Consider the following 12039-nt stretch of genomic DNA (forward strand, 5'->3'; position numbering starts at 1 on the left):
AAAACAGAAAATAAAGTACAACTCTTCACTTCAAAGGAATGATTTAAAATGTAAGAATGCCTCTATAGCACTTCGAGATCCTTATGGAAATGTCTCTGATGGTTAACAAAAGAAAAGATGATAGAATAATAAAACGTACTAAGTAAAGCCAACACTTTAGATGCTGATGGGATCCACCAGGAACACTTTGTTATAGGTGGAAATTCTTCAGGCTTTGCAGGAAACAGGCGTAAAGAAATAAATTGCAGCAATCTCTCTACCAATTGTTTGAACCTCTTCTGGGATAATCTGGTAAAGATTTTGAAATAATTCCAATCAAAATTCAAATTTTTTATTTTGGCAATATATTTGTTAGATATCAAAGTGCATTCTGTATCCATAAACTCTAGAATATTCCCCAAAATTCTATTTCTTAAATTGCCAAACATTTGAAAAGATGGAAAATCTTACCTGGAATAGTGTTTCTTAATTAAATAATAAACATTAACATTACTATAAAGTTAGTATTAACCATTTCATTTTTAAGGCTATCAACATTCAGTCAATCCTATTATTCACAGACTCTGTGTTTGCAATTTCGCCTATTTGCTAAAATTAAACTGTAACCCCCAAATCAATAACTATAATGCTGTCACGGTCCCTTGCGGACATGCAGAGTGGCAAAAAGTCTGAGTTGCCTGATGTACCCATTCCCAACTGAGGTCGAAAAAGGCAATGCTCTGCCGTCTTGTTTTAGCTCTCAGACTGGAAGCAAGTGGCCTTTACGCAATCTATTTAGTGTCACGTTTTTCACATTTTGTGCTTTTTGTTAGTGATTTTACTGTTTTAAAATGGTACCCAAATGTAGTGCTAAAGTTCTGTTCAGTCTTCCTAAGTACGTGAAAGATGTCATATGCTTTATGGAGAATATACTTATGTTAGGTAAAATTTGTTCAGATGTGAGTTATAGTAGTGCTGTTGGCAGTAAATTCAATACTAATTAAACAACAATTTCTACTAAGTGTCTTTAAATAGAAATACAGATAAAGCAAGATTATGTATTGATGGACTGATGAAATGTGACCTAAAGCTCACACAAGCCTAACCCAATATTTACTGTAAGAGCAATAGTTTAGTATTCATTAATTCAGTGTTTGCAGTTATTTTATAGAATCATAACTACTGTGAATAATGATAATCAACTATTTAAAATTAATTTAAAAAATATTTTGCCTCTTTCACTTTCATCAACCACGGAGAAAAGTAATTGTTAATGTGAGTATAGTTCTATGAAAAAAGTATGGTACTTTTATAAATTGATATTGATGGCTAATCTGTCTTACAATATCTTTTTAGGGAAGGAGAAGGTACCATGTAAATACTGGTGAAATGTATTGATATACAAACAGGAAATAAAAGATACAAATTAAAATCGTAGTGTCTGAGCAAATCCAGTCACCATCTTTGAAATATATGAAAAACCAACAATAGGAACGTGCTGCATAAAAATCAAAAGCAGTGGATAGAAATCTCAACAACAGCTTGCACAAGCAAAATGGTTACTTACATTCAAGACAGACTTTTCATTATCCTCTATATAATACTAAAGTATATGCTTATAACTGCCTTTTGAAGCACTGTGAAGTATAAGTATCATTTCTAAATTTAAAACTGTAAGTTTACAAAAGTTCTTAATATCACAGAATTATTTACTTTTTAAACCAGTGAACTAGGAAATGATGGTCAGCTTCCACTAAGGTAGCTATCTGTCGTAGCAAGTGAGCATAGATGACATACGTAGATGTGTTATTAAATTGAGGATTCTGAAAAAGATATTAAAGATGATTGTGTTAAAATTTTGTTAACATGTAAAAGGAAAGACACTAACTAAGCTTAATGAGCTAAGCAGTAAATTCAGGAAACTAAATTTGAGGTTATGAAATACTAGGTGAAATCCTTTAAAATAATCTATTTGATTAATTATTTAATTAATAGAGACTTGGATTTCCGCTGTGGTACAGTGGAAAACATCATGGGCTTTGGAATTAAGACAGATCTGGGTCTGAGTGAGCAGAACCAATTGCTGACTAATATACAGTACTCACTTAAAAACTTAACTTTCATGTTGTCATTTTCTAGCTTTTACTACCTCTACATATGTATTTCCTCTTTTTATTCTGGTTTTATCTTTTTCCTCCGCCCTCTCTATTCCATCCCCTACATCTCTCAACTACCTTTTGTCTATTTTACCCTTTCCCCCCTCACTTTCCTTTTTCCTTCTCTCCCCTTTCCTCTCTCTCTCTCTCTCTTTCTCTCTCTCTCTACCCTGAAAATTTCCTTTATTGGACACAGTATGAACTAAACACTGTAACTTATTTAGTATAATTTTTCCTTACCTTTAAATGAGATAATATACATCAACACCTTTTGTAAATTGTAAAAAGTGACACAAATATAGCATGCTAGCTATGGTAATAACATAATTCTTTCTAAAAAAAAATAAAAACTAAAACTTGCTTTCCATTTGTCTGGAACTTATTTTTTGTATCCATGAATTGGTATCTTTTGAGAAGAAAAAGTTCATCATCTTTGCTTTGGCAAATATAAACAACCATTGTGACTTTTCATTAGAGTTCTAACTCAAGCATTTATTGAAAATACATAGAGAAGTTGGGAAATAAAAGAAAGTTTTGTAGCCCATTAATATACTAGTTACAAGAAAGAAGGATGATTGGAAGAGGAAGAAGTGCTTCCATTTTGTTTGTTTCTGAATACCACAGCAGGAAGACAAGAAGTAATTAAAATTTTAATCCTGAATATAATTTAGCTTCCCATTGTTTATTTGTTATAGCTTTAATTCTCCAGTTACAAGTAACTATATTCTAAAAGTATCAATGTTGCTTAAAATAATAATATTTGATATAATGTCACTTACACATGCATAGATTGAGATCTGAATTAGACAAGTTCAGTTACATTTTTGCTTTCTTACCTGTAAAAGTATAAAATATGCTCTAAGATCATCTTTTGTTCGTGGACTGAAAAAGAAGCACAATTGATTAGAGATGTTTAATCTTACAGTATCTAATAAAAAATGATCAATAAATGTTTCTGTGAAAATCGAGCTGATAAAAACCAGAAACTAGGTTTAAGTTAATATGTATTATTATTGAGACAGTAACATATCTATAATATACTGAGAATTTAGGTTCCTCTGTGCCTACTCTAGGCTGGTTCATAGAAACTGAGTTAACTAGGCTATAACATTTTATGAGGAAAATATTGTGACTAACTCTGGAAACAGTACAGAGCCTGAAAAATAATGAACAATTTTAGAATACTGTTTTTTAGTATAGGATGACTGATATCTCAAAAAAATTTATGCATTGAAAAAAGAAAATATGTTTCCTGTAATACTGGCTTGGTGGTAATGAATTCCTTTAGCTTTTTTCTTATCTGGGAAGCTCTTTATCTCTCCTTCTATTTGAAATGATAGCCTTGCTGGGTGGAGTAGTCTTGGTTATAGGCCCTTGTTTCTCATCATCAACTATAATTAAATATATATGTATATAATTATACATATATATTATATACAAAATAATAATGACCATATATATATATGGTCACGGATGTAAAGCACAGCATAAGGAATATAGTCAATGGCATTGTAACAGCTATGTACAGTGTCAGATGGGCAGCAGACTGAGAGGGTTATTACTTTGTGAAGGGTGTAAATGTCTAATCATTATGTTGTTTTGTACACCTGAAACTAATAAGAAAAAATTTTAAAAATATAAAAAAAGAAAATATGCTTGTGTTTATAGGTCTATTCTGCAAATCAAATCACACTTTAAATACATCTAGTATATTTCTAATTCATATTTTGAATACCTGTGAAAAGTAACTAATTTTTTTTTCCATGTTAATCTGGATTTTCACATCATCAAACTTGACCAACTTTTTGTTATTTGCAAAGTTGATGAGTGTTTGTTTCTTGCCGTCTCAAGATCTATTGAATACACTCACAAATACTCAGAAGTACTTCTTGAGTTAAAAATGGTTCACTTATATAACCAGAGGCAATTTGTGATCCTTGATTGGATCCTGGATTGAAAAACCAAACCCAGATATTAAAGAACATTTTTGAGACAAATGGGGAAATTTAAATGTGGACTGCATTTTAGAAAGTATTATTAAATGAATATTAAATTTGTTTGGCGTGATATGATATTATGGTTATGCAGAAAAATGTTATTAGGAAATACATGCTGAAATAATCGGGGTGAAGTGTCGTACGTCTTCCATTTACTTAAAAAAATTACACACACAGAGGATAACAAAGCAAAAGCAAATGTGGTAAAGAGTTAACAATTGGTGAATCCAGGTGAAGGGTGAGTAAGTTTTCATTTTTAAATTTTCTGCATTTTGAAGTTTTTCAAAATTAAATGTTGGGGGAAAAAATGATTCACCTTCAAGTATTTCCTCTAAGAAAATAAAATGACTAAATAACTACTTACTTTCCTGAAATAGTTACAATATAAATATGAAATTGTAAATCATTGTCCAAAATGTAAAGCCACATAATCTGAAACGTAAATATGACATATGTAATAAAAGTTGAAATAAATGTGTATACACAAGTATATATAAAAATGTTTTATTAGTCAGTAATATTTCTTTGTGGAAGAATTATCTCAACTGAATAATGATTTATTTAGGCTTAAATCAAATCTAAATTATTTCTGTCTATTATCTACATAATTGTCAGACTATTTTCTTAATGGGACTACTATTTTGTTTCAGAAATTATATTTGAAAATATTTTAAAATGCTCAAGGCAATTCATAACTGTTAAAATTCCTGGTGATAGGAGAATCCTACTTTTTTTCCATTTTATAACTGTGCCATTACAATTTCCAATTTTTTGTCCTATGCACTATATATACAGTTCTGTGTATAGAAATTGTAGTTAAGACCACAGGTTCTTTTGCTACACTGCCTGGGTTCTAATCCTGACTTAGGTATTTATTGGGTTAACTTGGGCAATTTACTTACTCTCTGTAAATTAGTTTTCTTAAATGCAAAATAAAAATAATCATATTATCTATTTTATAGGATTGTAGTTATAGATTCAGTGAGAAATACATGTAAAATTGATAGAAAGGTGCCTAGACCATTATAGATAGTCAATAAACTACGTCTTGTTATTATAATAAATCCAAAATAAAACAAGAGTTTTGTGTAAAGACCAAATGCTCCTTTGATACATAAGTCACATCAAATTATCATTTTAATCTGTCTTGGGCACACTTTTGAAGAGCAGAGGTTAGAAAGCTTTGAGGGTTTGCTTATTAGAGGGGACAGAGATCCCAGTTGTTTCAGACTCCTCGATTTCCTCATTCTCCTAAGACTTTTCTTTACAATCTAAAATTTTTTCCTCATTTTCAATGCAGCATTATGTGTTCAACCAGAAATATAAAATTCAAGGAAAATGCCAATTTTTTACTGGAGTGATAAATTAGGAAAAATACTGTTTACATTAAAAATCACATTAAACTATACATTATGATTTCAATTGTTTTTAAAAGGTGACTAGACACATCAAAATTACAATGAAATTATGGAACAACCATCAATGAGAATTGCCTGAGTCTAGCTGAACAGAAGTCCTATAACTATGGATGTACAGAAGAAGCCACATCAAGACTGGTATGTCAACTATAATTGAAAAATAAAAAATTACTAAAAAAAAAAAAAAAAAAAAGATGACTAGACAAAAACTGCAAAATGTTAACATATTTAATTTTTTTATATTATTTTGGTTTTTCTAAATTTTCTATAATAACCATGAATTTCTTTGAAAATCAGAACAATGTTATTAAAATATACAAGTATATTCAACATTATATTTAAGAATTCTACTTTGATAATATTTTTAATTGGGCTTAATATAAACATTTGATTTATAATTTAGTGATATTCACTTGGCTTTAATAGAAGCTATTATTTAAATGATAATTCTGTTTAAATAATGTGAATTTAAATAAGATACATTTTTAAAAGTATGTTTTCGTATTTTCTACCTATTCACAGTTCAAAACATTATCAGTTACATTATCTGTCATTCCTTAAATGATTCAAAATTTAGTTCCAAGAAAAAAATGTTTCAGTAGCTAAACTTATACTTCCTTATATTAGAAAAAAACAGAAATTTTGCTCTGGCTACCAGAAGTCCAAGGCTAAATTTAATACTCATATTATTTCATCCTGGATAACTTATATAACTTAGCAATCTCATATTTTATATATAATTTTAAAGGATTCAGAAATCCTCTGAAGCCCACATATGGACCTTCTTGATAAATCACAAATCTCAAGAAGCTTTGTTATAAATGGTTTATCATTTCTTTTTGATCTATGTTTTTATTATAACAACTAAAATCAATTCTGAGAGTAAAATACATACATATATACATACATATGTACATACATATGTACATACATATATACATACATATTGTGTGTATATATATATATATAATATGTATGTAGATAATATACATATAAAAGATGTATAGGATGTGTAAATTAACCATCTATACCGACTAGCTACATATTAATTACAATTACCCTTTCCATTCTCGTAACAGGCTGTTAATGATTCCCTTTAATACTGTCTTCTGAATGTCTTGAGGCTGTAGGCAAAAGAAAATCATAAAATAATTAGGATTAGCTACTTGGTGACTTTTTAAATACTGCTTATCCATTTACCTATCGAAGGACATCCGGGTTGCTTCCAATTTGGGGCAGTTTTGAATAAGGCTGCGACAAGATTTGTGTGCAGGTTTTTGGGTGGACATAAGTTTTTAAATCTTTTTTGGGTAGATAACTAGGAGTATGACATCTGGATCATATTGTAAGCTTATATTTTGCTTTGTAAGAAAATGAAAATACAACTTTTCAAAAATTTGTGGGATACAGCAAAAGCAGTGCTTCGAGGGAAATGCAGTGAATGAATATATTACAAAAAAAGAAAGATCTGAAATCATTAATTTAAGCTTTCACCTTAGGTAATTAAAACAAAACAGAAAATCAAATCCAAAGTAAGCAGAAGGAAACATACAATAAAAGTAGAAATCAATAAAATTGAAAACAGTGAACTTATATAGAGAAAATCAATGAAACCAAATGCTGGTTTTTGTAAGAGGTCAATAAAGTTGATAAACCTCTAGCCAGACTAACAAAGAAAGAAAGAGAAAAGACAAATTATTAATATCAGAAATGAAAGAGGGATAATCACTATTGATCCCACGGACATTAAAAGGATAACAAAGAACTATTATGAACAACTCTATTACTACAATTTGAAAACCTAGATGAAACGTATTAATTCTTTGGGAGATACAATCTCCCAAAACTCACACAAGGAGAAATAGATAATTTGAAAAGGCCAATATCTATTAAAGAAATTCAATCAATAATTAATAACCTTCCAAAAAAGAAAGCTGGGCCCAGATGACTTTACTGGTGAATTCTACTGGAAATTTAAGAAAGGAAGGATACCAATTCTTTACAATTTTTTCCAAAAAATAGAAGCAGAGAGAATATTTCCTATTTCAGTCTATGAAGTCAGCATTATCCTAATACCAAACCAAAGATACATCACAAGAAAAAGAAATTACAGGTCAATATCTCTCCTGAACACAGATGTAAAAATCCTCAACAAAGTATTAGCGAATCAAATCCAACAATGTATAAAAAGAATTACAAGCTATGACCAGGTGGGATTTATTCCAGGTATGTAAAGCTGGCTCAACATTTTAAAAACAATTAATGCAATTCATCAAATCAACAGACTAAAGAAGAAAAGCCATATGATCTTATTAACAGATACAGAAGCATTTGACAAAATCTAACACTCCTTCATGATTAAAAACAAGAACAACAACCAAAAAACACCTCTCAGCAAACCAGAAATAGAGGAGAATTTCCTCAACTTGAAAAAGAACATCTACAAAAAACCCACAGCCAATATCATTTTAAGGGTGAAAAATTAGATGTTCCAGGTTCATCTTGTACTTTAGCTATCTCACTCCTGGAATTAGCCATTTCTCTAGGGAGCTCTGATTTCTTTTAGTGAAGAACGTATTTAGAAACCATATATGCTGAAGTGCTCATTGCTACTGAGTATTACTGCTTCCAGGCCTTTTCAGTGAACAGGGTTAGGAAATAAACACACACACACACACACACACACACACACACACACACACGTATCCATATCTATCAATTAAAATCCCTGAGTTCGTTACAATGCCTTAATACCAAAAACTAAGAAAAATTGAAGATGTGTTTAGATTTTTAAAAATCTTTAGACTGAAGACATGTAAAAGCACTATGTACAAAAGTTACATGGATTAGTTTTTTTTTTTTTTAAGTATGGCTATGGTATTCAAAATATAGGTAGGTTTTGGTTTGTCTGTACTATATTTTAGAGGGTTCTTCCCTTATGTTATAGATTTTTAATGTTTTAGTGCCTATAAAACATTAACACCATTCCAAGTCAGAAGAAGTCAGAGAAGTGTCCTAGCAGTGGAGCTTCTGGGTCACAGCATGTGCATATGCACAGTGTTAGTAATAATGCCAAGTAGTTTTCCAAAGTGGGTGTACAAGTTTATGCTTACCTAACCAGGCTATAAAAGTTCTAACTGCTCCACAATATTGCCAATACTTGGTGAGATATTTAACATATTTTTTTTTTACTAGTTTTGAATGGATGTGTAATATTATCTTCATTTCTTTGGTGACAAATACTATTAAGTATTCTTTCATATATTTAATAGTAAAGTACTGAGATTAGGAATAAGCAAAGATGTCTGCTATTACTTATTTTATTCAAAATTGTACAAGAAGTTTTTAGTCAGTGCAATAAAATGTATAAAAAGTATTATAACCACACATACATACATACATACATACACATACAAGAATTGGAAAGAGATAAACTCTCATTTTTTCACAAATGACATAATTGTCTATAAAGAAAATCCAAATAAATCTGATGTACTATTAGAATTAATGAATTTAGAAAAGTAAATAAAGATAAATATATGAAAGTATTTCCATATACTAGTAATAATTAGAAAATGAAATTACAATAGCATTAAAAAAAAAATCAAGTACCTAGAAATAAGTGTAACAAGGTATGTGTCAGACCTTTACCCAGAAAACTACAAAGCATTACCAAGAGAAATTAAAGAAGATCTAAGTATTTGGAGGGATATACCATACTCATGGATTGAAAGATCATCAATTCTTCAGGAACTGATCTATAGCAGTGGGATTCTCAAAAATGTGGTCCCTGGATCAGGAGTATCAACATATCCTGGGAACTCATTAGAAACACAAATTCTTGCGCTCTACCCCAGACCTGCTGAATCTGAAACTCTGTATTTTAAGAAGCCCTTCCTTGTGATTCTGATACACGCTTAAGTTAGGTTCAGTGCAACGCCAATACAATCAAATAACTTACTTCCTTTTGCTGGGTAAATGAGGCATAATTTTACTTTAGCAAGCCTTCCTAAACAAGGACTGGACATAAATGTATTTTCTGTTTAATTCTCATTTCATTAGAAAAATAGAAACAATCTAATTTCTGAGAATTCCAATTACATTTACTGTAAATTTGTAGTTTCTAATATAATTATATTACAAAGTGATTTTTACAATATTTGTGTGATTTTTACAATATGTATGTAGCTGCTTTTGAAATATAGACAAGACAAAGAATTATACTATCTGCATGTGTTCATAAATAATACTTACAGTATTAAGTAAGGCATCATATACAGCATTCACAAATTTAGCATTAATCCCAGAGTCTTCAATGGTATTAAATGAGGTGGTGGCATCTTTCTGCAAATTCAATTAAATAATTAAGTATATATAACATTTTAAGGACTGTTCTTAGTAATATTTGAACACTAATTGTTCCTTCATAATTTCTAATATTTTCTTAGTACGACAAAAAAAAAAACACAACACAACCTTTTAGGTCAAAATTGCTAAAAATGAAAATAAATGTATAAAAATTATTTTAATAACATTCTTTTTCAAAACTGAAAGGATGGAGTCAAACATTAACAGTTAATACAGATAAAAACAATCTTTAAGATATCACTTAAGTAATATTTGATACATGTATATTCAGAAATTAATACACATATATATATATTTTAAACAGTTGCTTAAGTCAATATTGCGTAGAAAAAGAGGCAAGTTTGTATCTTTTTTTGAAAGTTTAAAAGTGGAAAATGTGTTTTATGTATTATTACCTTAAATGCAGCATTTAGTTCTGGGAAAGAATCAAATGTTGTTAGATAAAAATCATATACTGTTTTCCAATCCCCTGATGAGTTAACTTTTTCTACATCTTCCCTAAAATGAAAACAGATTAACAATAATGGAAATACTATTCAGATAAAATCACATTACTTCTTTACAAATAAATGTCACCAAACATGCAACTTGAAATACTGAAGCTGAGTAGAGAAATATGTTCCAGTTAAAGTTAATATAGTTTATGGATTTATAATTCTTAATTAGAATTAGATATTAATCCAGCTTCAACTTTCTCATTTACTTGCTTTTTAAAAAGTTCATTCTTGACATGCTCCTTATATCTAACACTCTTTCCTTTCTTCATTTCAAACTTAAGAGATTTTGTTTACCTTCTATTGTCTCTACTTTCTCATTATCCTTTGGTCCTTCAAATATTCATTTGGATTCTGTTAGTAGTGACATAGCTTTTAGAGTTCATGTGTCACTTAGATAAAATGTTAGTTTTAAAAAAGGAAACATTCTATTTTATCACCTCCTTTACCTCCTGTTTTGCCTGTTTTGACTCATATTCTCTGATTGAGTGTTTCTTCTGCTGCAACATTATCTATTCCTTACCTGTTATTTATACGTTTGTTTTCACCATCAACTTGAGACATCTAGTCTTTTGTGTCTTTTGTGTCTTCACTCTTGGCCTTATAATAATCCACAAATTCAATTTCTCCCACAAAAATATTAAATTATAGAAAGCACTGACATGCAGATGACTACATATGAAATGTCATATGTCACTACATATGTATGTCTACATATAGTAGTGAGCTGAAACTTACTGAAAGTCTTTCATAGTTTTGGGCTGGATAGGAAGTACAGGGTCTGGAAGAACTGGGGCCTTCATTTCGGATGATAATGCATCAGTAGAGAGACGCTGTTTCTGTCTAACATCAAGGCAAATTGGTGGTAGGTCTCTCACTGTGAAGTATAAAAAAGCATTCAATGTAATTAATCACAGAATTTCTCCAAATTATAAAATGCCAGGCTAACTCAAATGAAGTATTTTGTATTGCATTCACGTTGGGGTCAAATAACAGAAAAACGTACCATATTGAAGGGCACTTAGGGGAGATTCGTTCTCCCACCTCCAATTTCACCCACAATAGATACTAGGCTGTACTTGACATTAAAATTTACCTATAGATGTAATATAGTTTCTTTCCCCTGCTCTTCTCCCAAAAGTTGCCTTTCAGGGAATATTTCAGTGAGACTCAATGTTTTTAATGTTTATTAGCTCTTTGAATAGATGCTAATCATTTATTTGCATTCCCAGCAATTCTTTATTGGAGTTTTAGTATTTCCTATCAACTTGTGTAAAATTTTAATGTATTTTTCTTTTTGCAAATATTTGCCTTTTATACTTTATAACCTTTTAATTATAAAATAAAATGAACACACAAAAAGGTCATAAAACAAATGTATGGCTTAGTGAATGACTATATTATTGAAACCACTAACCAGCCAAGGAATAGAGTATTACCAGCTCCTCCTTGCTTCAACTACCCACATGGTGGATAGACTGCCTGTTTCAATTGTAGTTAATTTCCTCAAATTCTTTTTTACCTCTTCAGCTTTTAAATTATTAAACATTTCCTCCTTTTCATCTTCTAGTTCTCTTAAGGCCTGATATGTTATGCTTACTTTTGTGTTCCTACTAATTTAAAAAAA

General features: G+C 30.1%; 1 protein-coding gene across 2 annotated transcripts in view; it reads right to left on the reverse strand.

Annotated features, from left to right (window-relative positions):
* Window positions 1–12039, reverse strand: part of HECTD2 (HECT domain E3 ubiquitin protein ligase 2) — a 65571-nt gene that overhangs the window by 23089 nt on the left and 30443 nt on the right. For both annotated transcript variants that reach the window (XR_004425339.1, XM_033131015.1), the window contains exons 3-9: window positions 11151–11289; window positions 10314–10416; window positions 9805–9894; window positions 6610–6674; window positions 2972–3017; window positions 1693–1802; window positions 140–288 (exon numbers count right to left, since the gene is read on the reverse strand). Coding sequence is in view for 1 of the 2 variants with exons in the window: in XM_033131015.1 (XP_032986906.1) it covers window positions 140–288; window positions 1693–1802; window positions 2972–3017; window positions 6610–6674; window positions 9805–9894; window positions 10314–10416; window positions 11151–11289 (702 nt within the window). In the remaining variant the exon portion in view is untranslated. The remainder of the gene's footprint in view (window positions 1–139; window positions 289–1692; window positions 1803–2971; window positions 3018–6609; window positions 6675–9804; window positions 9895–10313; window positions 10417–11150; window positions 11290–12039) is intronic.

The sequence above is a fragment of the Rhinolophus ferrumequinum genome, chromosome 16 (genome assembly GCF_004115265.2).
Source record: "Rhinolophus ferrumequinum isolate MPI-CBG mRhiFer1 chromosome 16, mRhiFer1_v1.p, whole genome shotgun sequence".
In the NCBI taxonomy this organism is placed as follows: Eukaryota; Metazoa; Chordata; class Mammalia; order Chiroptera; family Rhinolophidae; genus Rhinolophus; species Rhinolophus ferrumequinum.